Consider the following 21,678-nt stretch of genomic DNA (forward strand, 5'->3'; position numbering starts at 1 on the left):
GTGAAAAAAAAAAGTAAAATATTACTTTAAATATGGTGCCTGGGGGTGTCTGTAGTATGCCTGTGAAGTGCCACGTGTTTCCCGTGTTTAGAACAGTCCCTGCACAAAATGACATTTCTAACGGAAAAAAAGTCATTTAAAACTGCTTGCATAGGTAGCCCCCCTGCCCATTACCAGCCCCTTTGGGTCTTGTACGGATATTAAGGGGAACCCCATACCCAAATATAAAAAAAGGAAACGCATGGGGCCCCCAGGCCCTATATACTCAGAACAGCAGTATACAGGGGGTGCAAACAAGACAGGGACTGTGTAGGTTTGTTGTGTTAAGTAGAATCTGTTTGTAATTTTCAACTGGTACATTTTTAAAGTGTAGCTCCAGTCAAAGAATCTATTTTTAAGCTTTTTGGAAAACATAGGGAAGGGTTATCACCCCTGTATAATTTGTTTTGCCGTCCGTCTTTTTTCATCTCACTTCCTGTTGTCTCCTCCAGTTTGCAAGTAGGAGACGTTTGTAAGCTGGATGTTTGAAAGTAGGGGCCTGTTCTATATGCTGTGCAGAAATGGCGGAACAAGGTGTTGGTGTTGCCACAACACTGTAAGCCCTCAAAGTGACTCTTGGTGGGCGCTGGAGCGCCCTGCTGTGAACTATTATATCAAGAATTGTAATTACATGCCATTGTTGAACAGTGGTAGAAAAATTGGGCCTTTGGTGGTTGTGGTGGTGGTGGTGCTGGTGCCATAACACTGTAAGTCCTCACAGTTACTCTCGGTGGGCGCAGGAACAGGCCCTGCTGTGAAATATTATATCAAGAATTGTAATTACATGCACCTGTTAAACAGGGACTGAAAAATTGGGCCTTAGGCACTGGTGCCACAACACTGCAACACCTCACAGAAACTCTAGTTGGAGAGCAGGAATGAGCCCTGCTGCAAAGTATTGAATCAAAAATTGTAATTACATGCCCTTGTTAAACAGGGGCTGAAAAATTGGGCCTTAGGCACTGCTGCTGGTGCCACGACACTGCAACACCTCACAGATACTCTAGTTGGAGTGCAGGAATGAGCTCTGCTGCAAAGTATTGCATTTAAAATTGTAATTACACGCCCCTGTTAAACAGGGGCTTAAAAATTGGGCCTTAGGCACCGGTGCTGGTGCCAAGACACTGAAACCCCTCACAGATACTCTAGTTGGAGTGCAGGAATAAGCCCTGCTGCAAAGTATTGCATCAAAAATTTTAATTACATGCCCCTGTTAAACAGGGGCTGAAAAATTGGGCCTTAGCCACAGGTGGCGGCGCCCAGAACCAAAAATGTTCTTCCAAGCTATCAGCAGGATCATTGAGGAGGAAGAGGATAGTCAGTCAGCATAACAGGATAGCCACTCAGCATCAGCATAGTCAGTCTTGAAGGGATGTGACATTTAAAAAAAAAAATATTCGGTTACATCAGCTTCAGGTGCTTGGTAGCTGGTGGTATTCCAAGACTGATTCATTTTTATGAAGGACAGTCGATCAACCGAGTCGGTGGACAGACGCACCCTGTGATCGGATACAAAGCCTCCAGCAGCACTGAATGTACGTTCCGAAAGAATGCTGGATGCAGGACAGGCCAGTATCTCAATTGCATACTGTGCAAGCTCTGGCCAGTGATCCATCCTCAAGACCCAGTAACCCAGAGGATTTTCGGTGGGAAAGATGTCCAAGTCTGACCTTGCCCCTAGGTATTCCTGCACCATGTAAAAAACAGTAAAGTTAGCCCAATTTTTTTTGTACAACATGAAAGATGATGTTATGTCGAATAAATAGATACCTAACATGTCACGCTTTAAAATTGCGCACGCTCGTGGAATAGCGCCAAACTTCGATACTTAAAAATCTCTATAGGTGTCAATTTAATTTTTTTTTACAGGTTACTTGTTTAGAGTTACAGAGGAGGTCTTGGGATACCATTTTTTGCTCTAACACACATGGCGATACCTCACATGTGTGATTTGAGTGCCGTTTACATATGTGGGCGAGACTTGCGTATGTGTTTACTTTTATTTATTTTTTTATTTTACACTTTCTCTTTAAAAAAAAAAAAAATTGATCACTTTTATTCCTATTACAAGGAATGTAAACATCCCTTGTAATAGGAATAGTGTGTGACAGGTCCTCTTTATGGAGAGATGTGGGGTCTATAAGACCCCACATCTCTCCTTTAGGCTGGAAAGGCTGAGATCAAAAAAAATAAAAATAAACTCTCTCTCTGTCTTTCAAGCTACGTCCTCGGCTTTGTTTACTTACGCCGGCCCAGACTTGACATCATAAAATTGCGCCCAGGCCCCCGAGGGTCAAAGAGATGATTGGGGACCAGCTGGTCACCAGCAATCTCTATGGTAAACTTCCGTCGCCGACTGATTAGTTCTCTGGCTCGCCGATCGCAGGGGCGAGCCGGGAGAAGCACCGGAGGGCGGCGGAAGGGGGGGGACGTCCTCTCCTGCCACCTGTAAGAACGATCAAGTGGCTGAATTACCGCTATGATTGTTCTTATGATGCACAGAATCACCGGCTGAAAAAGATGATATCTGGATGGTGCCTGTAGCTTCAGATATCCCCACTCAAAGTCCTGTGAAGTCATGTGACGGCCTACGGGTGGAAAGTGATTAAAATATGTCAGGCAGAAAAATCTTATATCTGTAGATGTAAGAAGAAATCAGGACACACAAAACAATATCTCCTGGTATCTCCCTGATGACCGGCCCCAGTAGCTGGTAAAGATGTTGCCTGCATTGCTTCAGCGGTAATAGGTTTTCAATTATCAGTCTTTTTTGCCATCACCATATTATTGTCCAGCTGATCGGGCAAGCAGCCTGCTATCACATCCTGCATGCTTGGGTCAAATCTGGGTTCATCCCAAACCTTAGCTCATCACTCTTTACAATGACATATAAAAGACCATGTAAGTAGGATTGCCACCTTCTCTTCAAGCCAAACCTAAACACTTTAGAGGCACAGGGCCAATTTTATTTCCTCCCGTAGTATACACCATAGGATTATAAAAGACCTGGGACACCTTTGGGTGCCCCAAGGAGAGTAGTACCTATGTGCACAGTGGGTGTGGCCAAACTGCTCCTGCTAACATCATTGCCCAGCCCCCCAGTGATGCCGAGCCTGCCCCCAGACAGCCGCCCGCAGATTCATGCTCGACTATCTCGGTTACTTGGGAAGCCACAGCCCGATCTGAATAATGTGTCCGGGTTTTAGGCAGACTGGCTGAATCCTGGACAGGTGGCAACCCCACTTGTAAGCCACATAAATGATGACTTACTTAAAAATACCAAACCATACTAGATGAGCAGTTCATGGAACCACCACTGTGACGGAATGTCCCCCACACTCCGATTGAGTGTTTCCATCTATATACTGCTTCCTAAGTCCTGGAACACAAGTCCAATGGATCTGGCTATAGGAACCCCCAAGAACTAGACGACACCAGTCTTCGAGGACATCAGGAATGACCTTTATTTGAGATCTCACACAAAATATATATACAGCGGGGTGACTAAAAGCTAACCTAATTAGCACGAGCCAATTATCTAATCAACACTCAGACTAGTTGACTGAGAGATAAGACTTTTCGGCTCCTAGCTCACTAACAATTCAATAAACATTACCATAAACATCAACACAGGGTTAATTAGCCCAAACAACAATGTGTGGAATACTATTACAAGCCAGACTAGACTAATTTACATTATACAAGCAAACAAACAGGTGGCTGGTGTTCATGACATTAGCATCTGACAGTGTGTGTCCCAACAGCATGAGGCAACACACATTATATATACATATATACAGCATTGAATCTGACTAGCACAGATTATAGTGGGGTTCTCATTCACCCTGTGCCCCTTAAAATCCAGGGCCCATAATCAGTCGGCAAGAGGCTTGCATTCAGTCCTCTCAAAAAGCCTGTGCCCTGGCTAGGTCTGTCACAACCACCCTCTGCTCAGCTCTAATATACAAGAGTGCAGTTTCTTTCCTTCTTATGTCTTATGTCCTTTATAAAGAAGATGTGTATTTTCCTGGACTGTAAACTGACAAACCTCCCTCCTGTGAGGTCACCAGTTTCTTGGTGGAGTCCTCACATCTCCTTAGTCCCCCCACATATCTTTATACAACCTCTTGCTGCACATAACCCAGCATGGAGGGGCTCAGTGAAGGTGGTGGTGAAGGTGTGGAGGTGACGGATCGGGTCACACAGATCATAAAAGGAGATCCGCCCGGCCTCATAATCCAGATATATCCTGACTCTGTTACTGGAGAGATTTGTAGATAAGAGGGTACATTTTTTGTCATGTCTCACAAAATACTTGCTACTAGACCTTAGAAAACCCCAGGACTTGTTATTCTTTCCTATTCCTGCCTCTAAATCTGTCTTATCTATACTGGTGTAACACATCCCGACTCTCCATTCCCCTGACCCCCCGACATCCACTTCCCAGTAATGTCTCCCTGAGGAGAAACTCTGACTGCTCAACACCAGAGGATACTGGAATCTCTCAGGCTTTTTGGGGTGATTCTGGTTTATATTTAACCTGGATACAGTTTTCCTGTCATCTGATATCTGTAGAATATTATCAGCTGTGTTTACATCCAATAATATGTCTGCAGCTTTCTGTTTATAAAAGTATACATTTACCCCTCTTATTATATCAGATAACGTGTGTAATGTGCGTAAGACTCCCACCACATCCAGACCCCCTCCATCATGGAGGAGCTCCTCATGTCTCTCTCTGTCCTCGTTATCTCCATCCTCAGTATCACACAAGTCACCTGTGTCTGATTCCTGTAAGACAGTCAGTGGATCCGTCACGTTACACAGCTCCTCAATGTGACGCAACTTCCTGGACAGCTCCTCCTTCTTTATTTCTAGATCCCGGATGGAGATGGAGATCCGCTCTGCCCTCCCGGAGATGTCCCTCAGGACTCTCTTCTCCAGGTCTTCCAGACGTCTCTTGAGATCTCTAAACAGGGCAGTGACTCTCTCGGTGTCACCAGCGGCTTCTTCTTCTACTTTCCTCCGGTGTTCCTGCAGACTCTGGACTCTTTCCTCCATCTTCTTACTCTTTGGCAGAAGTTTCTGCAAAATGTTCCTCTGTTTGTTCTTTTTATTCTTAGAAGCCTCATCCATTATCTCCACCGGATGTCCTTGATGTTCTCCAATGAGACAGCAAGACACGCAGACACAGGTCTCATCCTCAGTGCAATAATACTCCAGGATCTTCTTATGGACGGAGCATTTCCTGTTCTCCATGGACAAGGTGGGGTCACATAAGATGTGTTCTGGGGACTGTTTGTGGACTCTCAGGTGTTTATCACACAGAGAAACCTCACAGTGCAGACAGGCTCTAACAGCAGATACAGGATAGTCCACACAATATGTACAGAAGACCTCATTCTCCTTCTTATATGGTTGTGCTCTGGTAGTCATTGCTATGTTTCTCTGCAGTGCAGGACGACTCCTGAACCGTTTTCTACATACAGGACAGAAGTAATCTCCAGACCCCTCCTGTTTATCCAGCACACGATTAATACAGACCTGGCAGAAGTTGTGTCCACATTGCAGCATTACAGGATCAGTATAAATCTTTACACAGATGGAACATTTCAGCTCAGGTTTTAGATCAGTAGATGCTGTGTCTAAATGTGGAGATGTGGCGTAAAGGTCATCAATATTCTCCAAGATTAGCTCTAAGGTGTTTAATACATTTTCGGACATTGCTGAAATTACAAAAATATGAAATCGTGGTTGGCTGGTCTTACAGGACATAAATACCTTAAGCATGATGTTCTTCTATAGTAAAGTGTCAGCTGATCACACTTTTGTGCCCCATGTTATACTGACTCAGTCATTGCTGTGAGCTGGAGAAGGAATCCACAGGAGTGGAAGTTTAACAAAGAGTTGACCGAGGACCTTATGGTCCTCGGTCAGCCACAGAGTGGGCTTTCTCACCTCACTACATAGACAACTAATGGGGTAGGCTGTGAAAGCCTGCAGCTACCAGGCTGAATTTGCTTGGGCATTTACACCACACTATAGCAAAGGGTGCAATCGGCACAAACTCAATAAAATGCACCCAATTCGTTTCCAGCTGAACAGTTAAAGGTTAATCACAACATCTTGAGGATAACAATATAAAAAAGAAGTGTGGTGCAAAAGACCCAATCTGAAACACAAATATACGATATACAATATACAAAAAATGGTAAAAGTCCAAATGCTTGGTAAGCAGAACCGAGCATTTGGACTTTCCAGAAGCACAAGGTATGCGTGACAATCCCTCCACCATCGAGTTGCCTGCTCACTCCCCTTAAGAGAATGACCCCTGAACTAACAGGAAATCTTAAAGTGGAGGTCCATCCTAAAGTGGACCTTCCGCTCATTGGAATCCTCCCCCCCCCTCCAGCACCACAATTGCCACCTTTCAGGGGGGAGGGGGTGCAGGTACTTGTACAGTACAGATATCTGCACCCACTTCCGGGATAGCTCTCTGCAGAAAGGGGCATAGATTACGCCCCTTTCCGAAAGTCCCCCGCTGCCTGCTGGGAAACACACAGATCCCAGAGGCAGCGGGTCCATCCTTATTGGGCAGCACGACTCGCGCATGCGCAGTAGGGAACCGGGAAATGAAGCCGAAAGGCTCCACTTCCTGATTCCCATACCCAAGATGGCGGCGGCAGCACCCGAGAGACGATCGAGAGATCGGCTTCGGGTGCCGACATCGCGGGCACGCTGGGCGGGTAAGTGTCCTTATTTTAAAAGTCAGCAGCTGCAGTATTTGTAGCTGCTGGCTTTAAAAAAAGAAAAAACGGCGGAACTCCCGGCGGACTCCCGCTTTAAGGGTGACTAGTGGCCAACAATGTAAAGAGCAATCTCCCAATGGTCCCCATAGACATGCGAAATAGAAAGAAATCAAAGTGCTCTCTACTTTAAATCAACCAAGCTTTAGTAAGATAAAAGGTTCCTACTCACATAAAGAACAAACAGTAAAGACATGTAGCATAGGACGGCAGTGGGTGACCTCATTCGAACAGCAACTCGATGGTGGAGGGATTGTCACATTCCTTGTGCTAAATCTCTTTTTACACATTTGCTGCTGCCTGGGCTTTGCAGTTATTCTTAGCAAGCATGCGGACTTTTCCATTATTTTTTTTAGATTGTATTTTTGTATTTCAGGTTGTTTTGTTTTTTTCTGCTGCTCTTCTTTTAAAGGCTTTGGTATGAGTTTAGGGGGGCCTCAAACTATTTTCTTTTACCCAATTCCTGCCTCTTTGTTTACATTCACCTTTCAGCATGGAAACCCTGACTGATAGCTGAATGAGCATGGTGGGAATAAGTCAATGTTGTGTAACACCCTGAAGTTTAGGCAGGGTTGCTCCTCACATATTTACTTGGCAGGAGTAGTTATCCTGGTTGATTGATAGAGATCTATTGATTTCTCCCCAAGTTTGGCCCTGTTGCACTTTTCTCTTCTATCACTGGGTGGCGAGCTACTTGGTGGTACTAGATATGAGAAGGGCAACACAAGTTCAGGTTATAGGTATATGGGGTATCTCAGTCAATGGGCAGGGGTTTTCTTGGATCCCTTGGCCTGCTGGGAGAGCCTATATATTTGGGTGGAGTCAGGTGATTTATGTTCTGTGCCACCTGGACAGCTGTCTGGATGGACATGTGTTGTATTGCCCGGGCTGTTATGCCGGAGATGGGGCCTATCCCGGGCACATCTGGCTGCTAGGCTTTCTGAGGGCCTATTCAGAAGCAAGAGAGCAGCGCAGGGTTGGGACTGCGGCTTGTAGTCCAACCAAAAGTGACGGTTCTACCGGCTGGAGAACGTGTCGTGGTCAGAGTCAGAGGGGAAGCTGACGCCAGTAAGAGACTGTCTGCCTTATTACCAGGAAAAACACAATGAGTAACTGAAGCAAGTACCAGAGCAGCATTCTTACCAACTGGGGACCGTGAAGAATGGGGAAACTTCAGTGGGAATCAAGCCAGGGACCCAGCCAGCGGAGGTAATGATTGCAGAGCAGCCTTGTGTGTCAAGCTAGGGACCGATCAGACCAACATTACAGCCAATGTGGGTGAAGCTTGAGAGGTATCTAGAGTGCCAAGCTAGGGACCCATAGGTTATGCTTGAGGAAGATACCACCATAAAGATTGAAGGAGCTCAGGGGATTCAGTGGCAGTAAATCAGCGGATCTAGTGAGAGACTGGGAGCTCAGTAGGCTGAAGAAGTACAAGGAGTGTTTGTAGTGAAAGAGAAAGGAACTGTTACGTTTGTGTTAGGAACTGTTAAAGACTGTTGCCATAGGAGACAGCATTCCTGCACATACAGATGTGGTGTCTTGCTAGATGCCTTTCCCTGCATGGCTGTCCTCCTATTGAAATCTCGGCATCTGCCAATTGATCATGCAACTACCTAAGGTTGTCCTGGCCCTAACACTCTTTCCCAAAAAAAAAAAGATTGTTAAGAGAAAAAAACTTTTTACATTCAAGAAGTGTCTGGCGCCAAATAACTTTAACTACTCTGCACCCACCATGCCTCACAACCCACCACAAGCAGAAGGATGTCAGCTATCTTTGGCTCTGGAGGTTCTTATTAGATCGAAGGAGGTCTGGGGCCTTGCTACGTTTGGCACCCAACATAGGGCTAAGGCGTTATCTTTGCAGCCATCGCCCTTGGCAACCGGCCTCAGCTCTATCAGGATTTTGATTGGCTCTGTCAGAAAGGTGGTAAGTAGCCTTTACACTTCTAATGCACTATATTGTCCTGTGTACTACCAATGTGAGGAAGAACCAACAAGTCTCAATGCTCAGGGGAGAGGATCAGCCTGGCCTTTTGACACTTCCCAATTAGGGAAAAGAGGCATAGAGGAGAGCAAAGAAAAATCTCAAGAAATTCTTTAAGTACTTAAACAGTAAAAAAGGGAGGACAGACCATATTGGCCCCATAAAGAATGAGGAAGGTCATCTGGTTACAAAGGATGGGGAGATGGTGAAGCTATTGAACTTATTATTTTCCTCAGTCTTCACGAGGGAATCGGGGGGCTTCAGTAATCAAAACTGCAGTGTTTTTCCTCATGGCACATCACAGGAAGCACCTCCATGGCTAACAGAGGACAGAATTAAAATTAGACTTGGGAAACTTAACATTAATAAATCACCGGGACCAGATGGCTTGCACCCGAGGGTACTTAGGGAACTTAGTCAAGTAATTGCCAGACCATTGTTCCTAATCTTTACTGACAGTCTACTGACTGGAATGGTACCAGCTGATTGGAGAAAAACCAATGTAGCACCAATATTTAAAAAGGCCCCAAAATACATCCCTGGGAATTACAGAAGAATCCTTCTTGCCAAACCAATCTATTAACCTTCTATGAGGAGGTGAGTTTCCATCTAGATAAAGGAAGGCTCGTAGAAGTGGTGTATCTGGATTTTGCAAAAGCATTTGACACAGTTCCCCATAAATGTTTACTGTACAAAATAAGGTCCATTGGCATGGACCATAGGGTGAGTACATGGATTGAAATCTGGCTACAAGGGTGAGTTCAGAGGGTGGTGATAAATGGGGAGTACTCAGAATGGTCAGGGGTGGGTAGTGGGGTCCCTCAGGGTTCTGTGCTGGGACCAATCCTATTTAATTTGTTCATAAACGACCTGGAGGATGGGGTAAACAGTTCAATCTCTGTATTTGCGGGCGATACTAAGCTAAGCAGGGCAATAACTTCTCCGCAGGATGTGGAAACGTTGCAAGAAGATCTGAACAAATTAATGGGGTGGGCAACTACATGGCAAATGAGGTTCAATGTAGAAAAATTGAAAATAATGTATTTGGGTGGCAAAAATATGAATGCAATCTATACACTGGGGGGGGGGAGACCCTCTGGGGGAATCTAGGATGGAGAAGGACCTGGGGGGTCCTAGTAGATGATGGGCTCAGCAATGCCAAGCTGCTGCTCACAAAGCAAACAGAATATTGGCATTAAAAAGGGGATCAACTCCAGAGATAAAACAATAATTCTCCGGCTCTACAAGACTCTGGTCCGGCCGCACCTGGAGTATACTGTCCAGTTCTGGGCACCGGTCCTCAGGAAGGATGTACTGGAAATGGAGCGAGTACAAAGAAGGGCAACAAAGCTAATAAAGGGTCTGGAGGATATTAGTTATGAGGAAAAGTTGTGAGCTCTGAACTTATTCTCTCTGGAGAAGAGACGCTTGAGAGGGGATATGATTTCAATATACAAATACCGTACTGGGGACCCCACAATAGTGATAAAACTTTTTTTTGCGGAAGGGAGTTTAACAAGACACGTGGACATTGATTAAAATTAGAAGAAAAGAGGTTTAACCTACATAGAGGATTCTTTACTGTAAGAGCAACAAGGAAGAGAGGCCTGGAGCGAGGGAATGAAAAGGACTAGCAGAGGGACAACATGACAAGGTAAGGGAACAGCAAGGGTTAACAAAATAGTGAAAAGCTGGGGGATTAATGATTGGAGGAGACAGTGGGAATATGTGGGGTTTAGTTTATTTAAGGAGCAAGGGGGGGTGACATGGGCAACGCTGTAGGGGATCTTGTCAGAGGAACAGTTTACCACCCACCCTTTATTTCATGTGAAAATGGACATGTCATGGCAGCCAGGAGATGGCGGTAGTGGTCTTTGATGGTGGCAAGTAACCTATGAGATGGAAGTGTGGGGGACCCATTGGTGGTATTGGCCCACGATGTATTTAGTTAACACGAGTTAACTGGATGATGGTAATGGTGGCACTACTGGACTGGGTTTGTCTCTGAGCCGGTGTGACATGCCTGGTGGCCTCATACACAAAAGCCTGCAGTGTGGAAGGGGAATGGAGTTATGTTGGGAAGTGCCGTCAAAGACCACCAAAGTGGGAGCAACTGATATTATGGAATTTTCTATTATGGTTAAAATGTTTATATATTTTTGAATATTTGTGAATAAAAAGGCTGCTATGGAGGAGTTCCCGCTCTGCAGAGGAGGATAAAGAAGTGCTGAGTAAAGTGTATCTGAGGTTTGAAGAGAAAGATGGTGCACTTCGTGAGCGTGATGGCGGATTGGAGAAAGTATGCTCCGAGTGTTGGTTTTAGTCTGAGTGATGTGAAACCTGTCCAAACTGACACCGGAGTGCCGTATACACGGAAGGGTAAGATTGCCCTGTATACGACTGGAGGCTACGAGGCTCTGGGACTAATCTGTGAGAAGAGTTTTGGGCCTGACCACACAGTTGAGGCTTTGGATCGTCTGTGGACGCTGTGGAGAGCATCTGTTTGAGGTTGTACCTCCGCGGATCCTACAAGTGGATTGGGACAGGAGTGTCGCCAACCCGACTGGGAGTGATACTCAGAATCCACCGGCCATCAACTTTTTCAGGGGAGGGGCATCATTTTAAGGTCACCCATTCTCCACCCCTTTTTGATAATGTCATGAAAGGAGAGGGGCTTAGTCATTATCACATAAAGCGTGATAACCCTCCCCCCTTCCACCGCCACATTTGTCACATTTGGTGGGGGTTGTACTTGGTCTTGCAGTGGCCAAGATGTGGGAACTGTTGTTGAAGCCTCTGCTAGTTTATAAGTGGATGTGGCTGACCACATGTCAGTTTCTGCAATATTAATCCCCAGCATTAAAGCAGACTTCCGCCGAAAAAATAAAAAAATAAATGAAAGTCAGCAGCTACAAATAGTGTCTCCCAAAAGACAGCGAGGGGGACGAAGGAGAGGCCGTACATGGCGTACATGGCCACGGATTCTGTGGCAATCTGGAAGTGGGAGCAAATACCTGTATTATACGGGTATCTGCTCCCCCCTCCCCCCTTTCCGCCCTGAAAGGTGCCAAACGTGACACTGGAGGGGGGAGGAACCGGATAAGCGGAAGTTAAATTTTTGGGTGAAACTCCGCTTTAATCCCAAGCATTGGTGTCAGTTTCTGCAATAATAACCCCCAGTATTCGTGTTAGTCTCTGCAATAATCCCAAGCATTGGTGCAGTAGCTGCAATATTAGCCCCAGCATAGATAGTCAGTTGTGATATGCTAATTTAAAACCATGCAGCATGAAGAATCTAACTAACAGTGACATTGGCCACTAATTCAGCTCAAGGGGTTAATGAATACTGCTATCGATCACTAATGCAGTGTCGGTCGGTGGCAGTGTTAATTACCCCTTTGTATTGCAGCAGGAATAGGTTAACCACTTCCGGACCGCCACATGCCGATATACGTCCTGACTTTAACCACTAGAGATCCGCGCTATAGCCGAATGACGGCTACAGTGCAGACCTGCTTTGTTGGGACAACGTCAATAGAGCGGCCTGAGCGCCCTGTGATCGGCGAGTCTACGAGACTCGCCTGATCACGGATCCGAGCAAGGGGTTGATCCCGACCCCTTACCACGTGATCAGCTGTCAGCCAATGACAGCTGATCATGTGACAAAACAGAGCCGGTAATCGGCAATTTTTTCTCTTCGCGCTGACAGCGCGAGGAGAAAAAAAAAGCCGATCACCGGCGGCTGTGATCGGGACATCAGTCCCGATCACGGCCAACTTATCAGTACCCACCTCCCCCTTGCCAGTTATTAATAAAAGTGCCACCCAGCAGTGCCACCCATCAGTGGCCATAGTGCCATACATTAGTGCCCACAGTGCCATACATCAATACCCACAGTGCTATACATCAGTACCCACAGTGCCACCTATCAGTGCCCACAATCTGCCTCAACAACAGTGCTGCACCTCAGTGCCACATATCCGTGCCCATCAGTGTCATCTACCAGTGCCCATCAGTGCCCATCAGTGCCGCCCATCAGTGCCCAGCAGTGCCACCTATCAGAGCCACCTATCAGTGCCACCTATCAGTGCCCATCAGTCCCATCTATCAGTGGTACCTATCAGTGCCCCTTAGTACCACCCATCCGTGCCACCCATCCGTGCCACCCATCAGTGCCCATCTTTGCCCATCAGTGCCGCCTTATCTGTGCCCATCAGTACTGCCTTATCTGTGCCTATCGGTACCACCTTATCTGTGCCTATTAGTGTCGCTTTAACTGTGCCTATCAGTGCCCACCAGTGCAGCCTATCAGTGCCCACCAGTGCCGCCTCATCAGCGCATTTCAATGAAGGAGAAAAAATGACCTGTTTTCAAAATTTTATAACAAACTATTAAACATGATTTTTTATTTTTTTTGCATCTTTTTTTGTTTGTTTAGCAAAAAATAAAACTCCCAGCTGTGATTAAATACCACCAAAAGAAAGCTCTATTTGTGGGAAAAAAAATGATATAAATTTCATTTTGGGTACAGTGTTGTATGACCGCGCAATTGTCATTCAAAGTGCATCAGCGCTGAAAGCTGAAAATTGGTCTGGGCAGGAGGGGGGTTTAAGTGCCCAGCAAGCAAGTGGTTAAAGAGGAACATTGTTGTTATGGCAGCAGCTCCTCTTTTTCGTCCGGCGGTCCAGTTTCCGATAATAGTGGTCTCTGTGGCGGATTCGCTGCAAGATCACTTTAATTGGTGGCGGGAGAGGGCCCCCCCCCCATTCCGCCGCGCTCCGGTGCCCTCTACCGCTTATGGCGGAGGCGAGCCGATCCTTTCACATCAGTGGCATGGAGACGTGTGAGGGGAAGGTGGCCTCCACCCCTCTCCATACCATTGCAGGGCGGAAGCATCAAAACGTCACTTCCGCCCATAGCTCTTGAAGGGCCTTTTCTTTTATTAAATTTTTTTTTATTGCATTTTAGTGTAAATATGAGAGGTGAGGTCTTTTTGACCCCCCAGATCCCATATTTAAGAGGTCCTGTCATGCTTTTTTCTATTACAAGGGATGTTTACATTCCTTGTAATAGGAATAAAACTGACACACATTTTTTTTTTTTTTAAAGATAAAAAATAAAAACTAAAATAAATAATAATAAAAAAAAAAAAGGATTTTGTAAACGCACCCTGCCCCGCCGAGCTCGTGTGCAGAAGCGAACACAAACGTGAGTAGCGCCCGCATATGAAAACGGTGTTCAAATCACACATGTGAGGTATCGCCGCAATCGGTAGAGCGAGAGCAATAATTTTAGCCCCAGACCCCATCTCAATATACGCAACCTGTAGAATTATTTTTTTATAAACGTTGCCTATGGAGATTTTTAAGGGTCAAAGTTAGTTGTCATTCCACACCGGGCGCCCCATTCATATACTAGGGTCAATTTTGGGCAGAAACCAATTAACCTACCTGCATGTCTTTGGATTGTGGGAGGAAACCAGAGTACCCAGAGGAAACCCACGCAGGCACGGGGAGAACATGCAAACTCCAGGCAGGTAGTGTCGTGGTTGGGATTGAAACCAGCGACCCTTCTTACGGCTAGGTGAAAGTGCTACCCACTACACCACTGTGCTACCCAATTGTACTTACCTAGGTGGATTCAACATTGGTCCGATGCTGCTTCTGTCCCTCGCCAGCTCTGAGACCGAGAACCGATCAAACACTGCTGATCGCTTGGTTCTCACAGCTCCCTGGGCAGAGAGAGCTGGTGACTGTCAGTCATTGGTTCTCTGCCCCCCCCCTGCCCCTCGCTCACTGGAGCGCTGAGCTGTGGAGGGGGCTGGAGTGGGTGGCTCAGGCTCTCAGCAGCTCGCTGAGAGGCTGAGCTGGATGCCAGTCCAAGGCTGTGAGCGGATCCCGAGCATATGATTGCGATCTTTCCTGAGCCTGGACCAGCTCTGTAACATCAGACGACAGCGGGCTTCACCCTGCTGTCTGCTGAAAACGAGTCACCGGAGTGCAGAACGGACTGCACTCCTGTGATTCACAGAAGAAGTACAGCCATACAAGCTTTCCCCATACTTTTCCTTTAACTGACATATAATCACACACATAGGTTGGACTTGATGGACTTGTGTCTTTTTTCAACCTCGTCTACCTACTATGTGAAAAATGTCCCATGTATTGGGAGGTCAATAGAAAGATTTCTGCCTCTTACAGACACAGTATCTCACAAAAGTGAGTACACCCCTCACATTTTTGTAAATATTTTTATTCTATCTTTTCATGTGACAACACTGAAGAAATGACACTTTGCTACAATATCCATGAAACCATGAATGCCAACATGTACTGTGACATACTGAAGCAGAGCATGATCCCCTCCTTTCGGAGACTGGGCCGCAGGGCAGTATTCCAACATGATAACGACACCAAACACACCTCCAAGACCACCACTGCCTTGCTAAAGAAGCTGAGGGTAAAGGTGATGGACTGGCCAAGCATGTCTCCAGACCTAAACCCTATTGATCATCTGTGGGACATCCTCAAACGGAAGGTGGAGGAGCACAAGGTCTCTAACATCCACCAGCTCTGTGATGTCATCATGGGGGAGGGGAAGAGGACTCCAGTGTCAACCTGTGAAACTCTGGTGACCTCCATGCCCAAGAGGGTTAAGGCAGTGCTGGAAAACAATGGTGGTCACACAAAATATTGACACTTTGGGCCCAGTTTGGACATTTTCACTTAGGGGGTGTCCTGACTTTTGTTGCCAGCGGTTTAGACATTTATGGCTGTGTGTTGAGTTATTTTGAGGGGACGGCAAATTTACACTGTTATACAAGCTGCACACTCACTACTTTACATTGTAGCAAAGTGTAATTACTTCAGTGTTGTCACATGAAAAGATAGAAGAAAATATTTACAAAAATGTGAGGGGTGTACTTACTTTTGTCAGATACTGTAGGTAAGAATTGGATATACTATCATCCTTCATACCTGACTCTGCGTCCTCTGGTGCTCGGTGATATCTCGCTGTGTGATATGGAAGTCAGATATTTCTTCACCGAGTTTAGTTTCATTTCCCAGCTCTGCTCTCGGATCCTCCCCCTCCCCCCCCTGTTTCCTCCGTTGTGTAGCGTGCTCAGACTTGGCTCCGTGTTCTGGCACGCTGGTCGGTGATTCCTCATAACACAATCTTCATCTCCACTATACATACAAACACAATTCACTAATACACTCATACATGTCTGAGGGATGTCCTGACCCTGCCTGTGAAATGGTGCATCTGTACGATGTATACAACCTCCTACAGCAACACTGATATTCTTTTTTATTTGGAAAACATATTCTTTAATGAGGTATAGGCTGAGGGTATTACACAATACATAGTGTACATAAAAGAGTAAGAACATACCAGCGCTGTGACCGTTCTTTCAGTGATGTCCTCTCATATATGCCTGGTGTTCACGGGCAGTACTCCCACAGTTCCCAGCACAGACATCCCCAGTTGACCCTCTGCCCACAGCACTATGTGTTGACCTTTGAGTTGATGTGTGAGTAAACCAGGGAAGGGTACACATTCATTTGGGTGGGCTTTTGTTCCCCTTCCCCTTCGCCTTCCTCTATTATTGCTTCATCACTAGATTGTAATGTTATTTAGATATCTTTTTATAGTGACGCACATTGCACCTGCTCCTGAGGAAGTCTACAACACGAAACACGTCAAGTTTTGTTATTATTAACAATTTATATAGCGGCAACAGTTTACACAGAGCTTTACAATGTAGAGGGGGGGGGGGCAGCACAATTACAGTACAGTTTAATACAGAAGAGACAGGAGGGCCCTGCTTGTAGAGCTTACATTCTAAAGGGAGGGGGTGGTGGTACAAAACGTAATAGATGCGGGGAATGATTTGATGGGGTTGTTAGGTGGGTGTGGGATAGGCTTCCCTGAATAAGTGCGTTTTCAGGGATCTCCTAAAGGTGGACAGGTAAGGTTAGGTTTTTTTTTATAGTGACACATATTGCACCTGCTCCTGAGTAAGCCTACTCCACGAAACATGTCAAGTTTTTTTTTATTATTATTGTTATTATTAACAATTTATATAGCAGCAACAGTTTATGCAGACGTTTACAATGTAGAGGGGGGACAGCACAATTACAGTACAGTAGAATACAGGAGAGACAGGAGGGCCCGGCTCATAGAGCTTACATTCTAAAGGGAGGGGGTGGTGGTACAAAGGGTAATAGATGCGGGGAATGATTTGATGGGGTTGTTAGGTGGGTGTGGGATAGGCTTCCCTGAATAAGTGAGTTTTGAGGGATCTCCTAAAGGTAGATAGGTTAGGTTAAAAAAATTTTTTATAGTGACGCACATTGCTTCTGCTCCTGAGGAAGTCTACTCCACGAAACACGTCAAGTTTTTTTTATTATTATTGTTATTATTAACAATTTATATAGCGGCAACAGTTTACGCAGATCTTTACAATGTAGAGGAGAAACAGCACAACTACAGTACAGTTCAATACAGAAGGGACCGTAGGGCCCTGCTCGTAGAGCTTACATTCTAAAGGGAGGGGGTGGTGGTACAAAAGGTAATAGATGCGGGGAATGATTTGATGGGGTTGTTAGGTGGGTGTGGGATAGGCTTCCCTGAATAAATGAGTTTTCAGGGATCTCCTAAAGGTGAACAGGTTAGGTTAGGTTTTTTTTTATAGTGACACATATTGCACCTGCTCCTGAGGAAGCCTAATCCACGAAACACGTCAAGTTTTTTTTATTATTGTTATTATTAACAATTTATATAGCGCCAACAGTTTACGCAGCACTATACAATGTAGAGGGGGGACAGCACAACTACAGTACAGTTCAATACAGAAGGGACAGGTGGGCCCTGCTCGTAGAGCTTACATTCTAAAGGGAGGGGGTGGTGGTACAAACGGTAATAGATGTGGGGAATGATATGATGGTGTTGTTAGGTGCGTGTGGGATAGGCTTCCCTGAATAAGTGAGTTTTCAGGGATCTCCTAAAGGTGGACAGGTTAGGTTAGGTTTTTTTATAGTGACACATATTGCACCTGCTCCTGCGAAAGCCTACTCCACGAAACACGTCAAGTTTTTTTATTATTATTGTTATTTTTAACAATTTATATAGCGCCAACAGTTTACGCATCACTTTACAATTTAGAGGGGGGGGGGGACAGCACAATCACAGTACAGTTCAATAAAGAAGGGACTGGTGGGCCCTGCTCATAGAGCTTACATTCTAAAGGGAGGGGGGTGGTGATACAAAAAGTAATAGATGCAGGGAATGATATGATGGGGTTGTTAGGTAGGTGTGGGATAGGTTTCCCTGAATAAGTGCGTTTTCGGTGATCTCCCATAGCAGAGATAGAAGAATGACTCTGGTATATAGGGGCAATGTGGTCCCATAGCAGAGAGGTAACAATGGCTCTGGTCTATAGGGGGCGACGTAGTCCCATAGCAGAGATGTAAGAATGGCTCTGGTCTATTGGGGGCGACATAGTCCCATAGCAGAGATGTAAGAATGGCTCTGGTCTATAGGGGGCGATGTGGTCCCATAGCAGAGATGTAAGAATGGCTCTGGTCTATAGGGGGCGACGTGGTCCCATAGCAGAGATGTAAGAATGGCTCTGGTCTATAGGGGGCGATGTGGTCCCATAGCAGAGATGTAAGAATGGCTCTGGTCTATAGGGGGTGATGTAGTCCCATAGCAGAGATGTAAGAATGGCTCTGGTCTATAGGGGGCGATGTGGTCCCATAGCAGAGCTGTAAGAATGGCTCTGGTCTATAGGGGGCGATGTGGTCCCATAGCAGAGATGTAAGAATGGCTCTGGTCTATAGGGGGCGATGTGGTCCCATAGCAGAGCTGTAAGAATGGCTCTGGTCTATAGGGGGCGATGTGGTTCCATAGCAGAGATGTAAGAATGGCTCTGGTCTATAGGGGGCGATGTGGTCCCATAGCAGAGATGTAACAATGGCTCTGGTCTATAGGGGGCGATGTGGTCCCATAGCAGAGATATAAGAATGGCTCTGGTCTATAGGGGGCGATGTGGTCCCATAGCAGAGATATAAGAATGGCTCTGGTCTATAGGGGGCTGTTGTGCTTTTTAAGGACAGTTTCCCGCACAGTATTTAAGTAATTTTTAATGAGGATATTTTTAAGATACAAAATCAATCTATATGACACAGTCTATATATGTGAAACTTATTCACGGAGACAAGTGATCATACAAAATAGTTACATTTATCGGTTGACAAAAACAAATATTTACATGAAATTAAAATACAGATTGCATTACATGAACAGCTAGAAATTGAACGGAAACACCCACCAAATGGGAGTGTAGTAAATTGAACGTAATATCACCATGACAACTTCTCGGTGGAATCAATAACCTTAAGATAATTGACAATTAAACAGAACGCCTGTATTTCACACATTCAACCGTTACTATACTGCAGGTAAGTAAGTGGTTAACAATGTGAAATAAATTAGACGTTTGTTTGTCAATAAAAGTGGCAACTGTGCAAAAAAGAAATATATAAGGAAAAATTTAATTTAGAGAAAAAAAAAATCTAAAAAGCGGTTATTGATTCGGGAGAACGATTATCAATAGCAGAATATTCAATACATCAATATTTGAGAGAACGTAGAAGATATAATCAACATGGCATAATTACCCAATCCAAGATGGCTACTAGTCTGGATTGTTCCAAGGAGCAGGAATCTTCACGAATGTAAAAAGATGTATTCATGCATGGTGCATGGGTGTCAGTCTGTCTGGGAGTGTGTGCATCTCCCAGTGTCCCTTCTCAGGGTGGCTCCCCGAGCCTTCCTCCCTTATGGCATCTTTCTTGTTTCTTAACCACTTACAGACCAGACCATTTTGCTGGTCAAAGACCAGACCACTTTTTGCAATTCGGCACTGCGTCACTTTAACTGACAATTGCGCGGTCGTGCGACGTGGCTCCCAAACAAAATTGACGTCCTTTTTTTCCCACAAATAGAGCTTTCTTTTGGTGGTATTTGATCACCTCTGCGGTTTTTATTTTTTGCGCTATAAACTAAAATAGAGCGACAATTTTGAAAAAAACGCATTATTTTTTACTTTATGATATAATATCACCCAAAAATATATAAAAAAACATTTGTTTCCCTCAGTTTAGTCCGATACGTATTCTTCTACATATTTTTGGTAAAAAAAATCGCAATAAGCGATTATTGATTGGTTTGCACAAAAGTTATAGCGTTTACAAAATAGGGGACAGTTTTACGGCATTTTTATTAATATTTTTTTTTACTAGTATTGGTGGCGATCAGCGATTTTTATTGTGACTGCGACATTATGGCTGACACATCGGACATTTTTGACACATTTTTGGGACCATTGTCATTTATACAGCAATCAGTGCTATATAAATGCAGTGATTCCTGTGTAAATGACACTGGCAGTGAAGGGGTTAACCCGTGGGTGGCAGTGTAGGGGTTAAGTGTTCCTAGGGGTGTGTTACTAACTGTTGGGGGCTGGGCTTTAATTTAGTGAACACTGATCTCTGCTCCAATCACATGGAGCAGAGATCAGCATCACTAGTTGCTAGGCAGAATGGAGAAATGCTGTTTACAACGGCATTTCTTCATTCGGCCGCTCCGTGAGACGATCGCGGGTACGCCCGCGGCGATCGAGTCCGCGGGTCCGCGCCGCCGGCGGCGCGCTCCTGATGGCAGGGCGGCAAATTTAAAGGGACGTACAGGTACGCCCATTTGCCTGCCTGTGCCATTCTGCCGACGTACATCGGCGTGCGCTGGTCGGCAAGTGGTTAAATATCCTCTTAAACAATAAGATCATAAAATGATACTAAGTCCTGTCACAAAGGTACGTGTTCCCTCCTCATCGGCAGGCAAAATTTAATAATTAACCTTTCTCGGGAGTGTGATTTTTAAGGTAATAGCACCTTCAACCACCAGGTGTCTCACATGTGTTTTGTGTTTATCTCTTTAAGTTAATATTTTTTTATATTTATAATGTGTATTATTTTTTTTTTTATATATATATATATATATATATATGTTCTAACTTTTTCTAATTTCTTTTTTTTATTAATTTATACAAACGTATATTACAATCACAACATTTATACATTTTACAGAGAGAAAAAAAAGTATATGTTCTAACTAATATATCTCTAGTGTTCAGGGATGCTAGTAACCGACATAATAGAAAATATGCTTAACATAATTATTATAGAAAATGGTTATATATATATGTATATCAATGTATATCTATAAAAATTTAGTCCATTTAGAAAGGACACAGATTATATATATATGTATTTTCTTTATAAAAAGTTCTTTAGACCATTAGATACAAAAATTATAATATTCATTTTGTGACCTACAAATATCACATATAATTTGAATGACTTATAAAAGATATGGATGACTCTGGTATATTTTCCTTGATTCTTATAACATCCATTGCGAAATAACATATTATATGTCCATATCATATGTATTTGTCATTTCACATTGGTTCCTGTAACTGTTGTCATCCTAGCGCAGTGATGGCGAACCTTGGCACCCCAGATGTTTTGGAACTACATTTCCCATGATGCTCAACTACACAGCAGAGTGCACGAGCATCATGGGAAATGTAGTTCCAAAACATCTGGGGTGTCAAGGTTTCGCCATCACTGCTCTAGCGTATAATTAACTGAAGTCTCCTGCCATTGTCTTATGAGAAGCTGAGACAATACTGGCGACTTTGCTTAGTGAGCCATCTTACTTACTGAAACAATGGGATATTTGTTCTAGCTATTCAGGTTTTTTTTTTTTTTTTTTTTT

The 21,678-nt window shown here is 44.6% G+C and overlaps 1 protein-coding gene across 1 annotated transcript; it reads right to left on the bottom strand.

Annotated features, from left to right (window-relative positions):
* Positions 1 to 3,479: 3,479 nt before the first annotated feature.
* On the bottom strand, positions 3,480 to 16,078 carry LOC143962029 (E3 ubiquitin-protein ligase TRIM39-like). Its single transcript, XM_077471371.1, has 2 exons — positions 15,810 to 16,078; positions 3,480 to 5,765 (listed from the first exon to the last, which is right to left on the bottom strand). The coding sequence occupies exon 2, from the start codon at positions 5,761 to 5,763 to the stop codon at positions 4,126 to 4,128; it is 1,638 nt and encodes a 545-aa protein (XP_077327497.1). The 5' UTR covers positions 5,764 to 5,765; positions 15,810 to 16,078; the 3' UTR covers positions 3,480 to 4,125.
* Positions 16,079 to 21,678: the final 5,600 nt, after the last annotated feature.

The sequence above is a fragment of the Lithobates pipiens genome, unplaced genomic scaffold (assembly GCF_037356315.1).
Source record: "Lithobates pipiens isolate NorthernLeopardFrog02 unplaced genomic scaffold, aLitPip1_a1.2 Scaffold_8, whole genome shotgun sequence".
NCBI classification, from domain to species: Eukaryota; Metazoa; Chordata; class Amphibia; order Anura; family Ranidae; genus Lithobates; species Lithobates pipiens.

Bases quoted from the DNA above. Each gene is read 5' to 3' on its own strand.
- LOC143962029 (XM_077471371.1), bottom strand. From the start codon at position 5,763: ATGTCCGAAAATGTATTAAACACCTTAGAGCTAATCTTGGAGAATATT.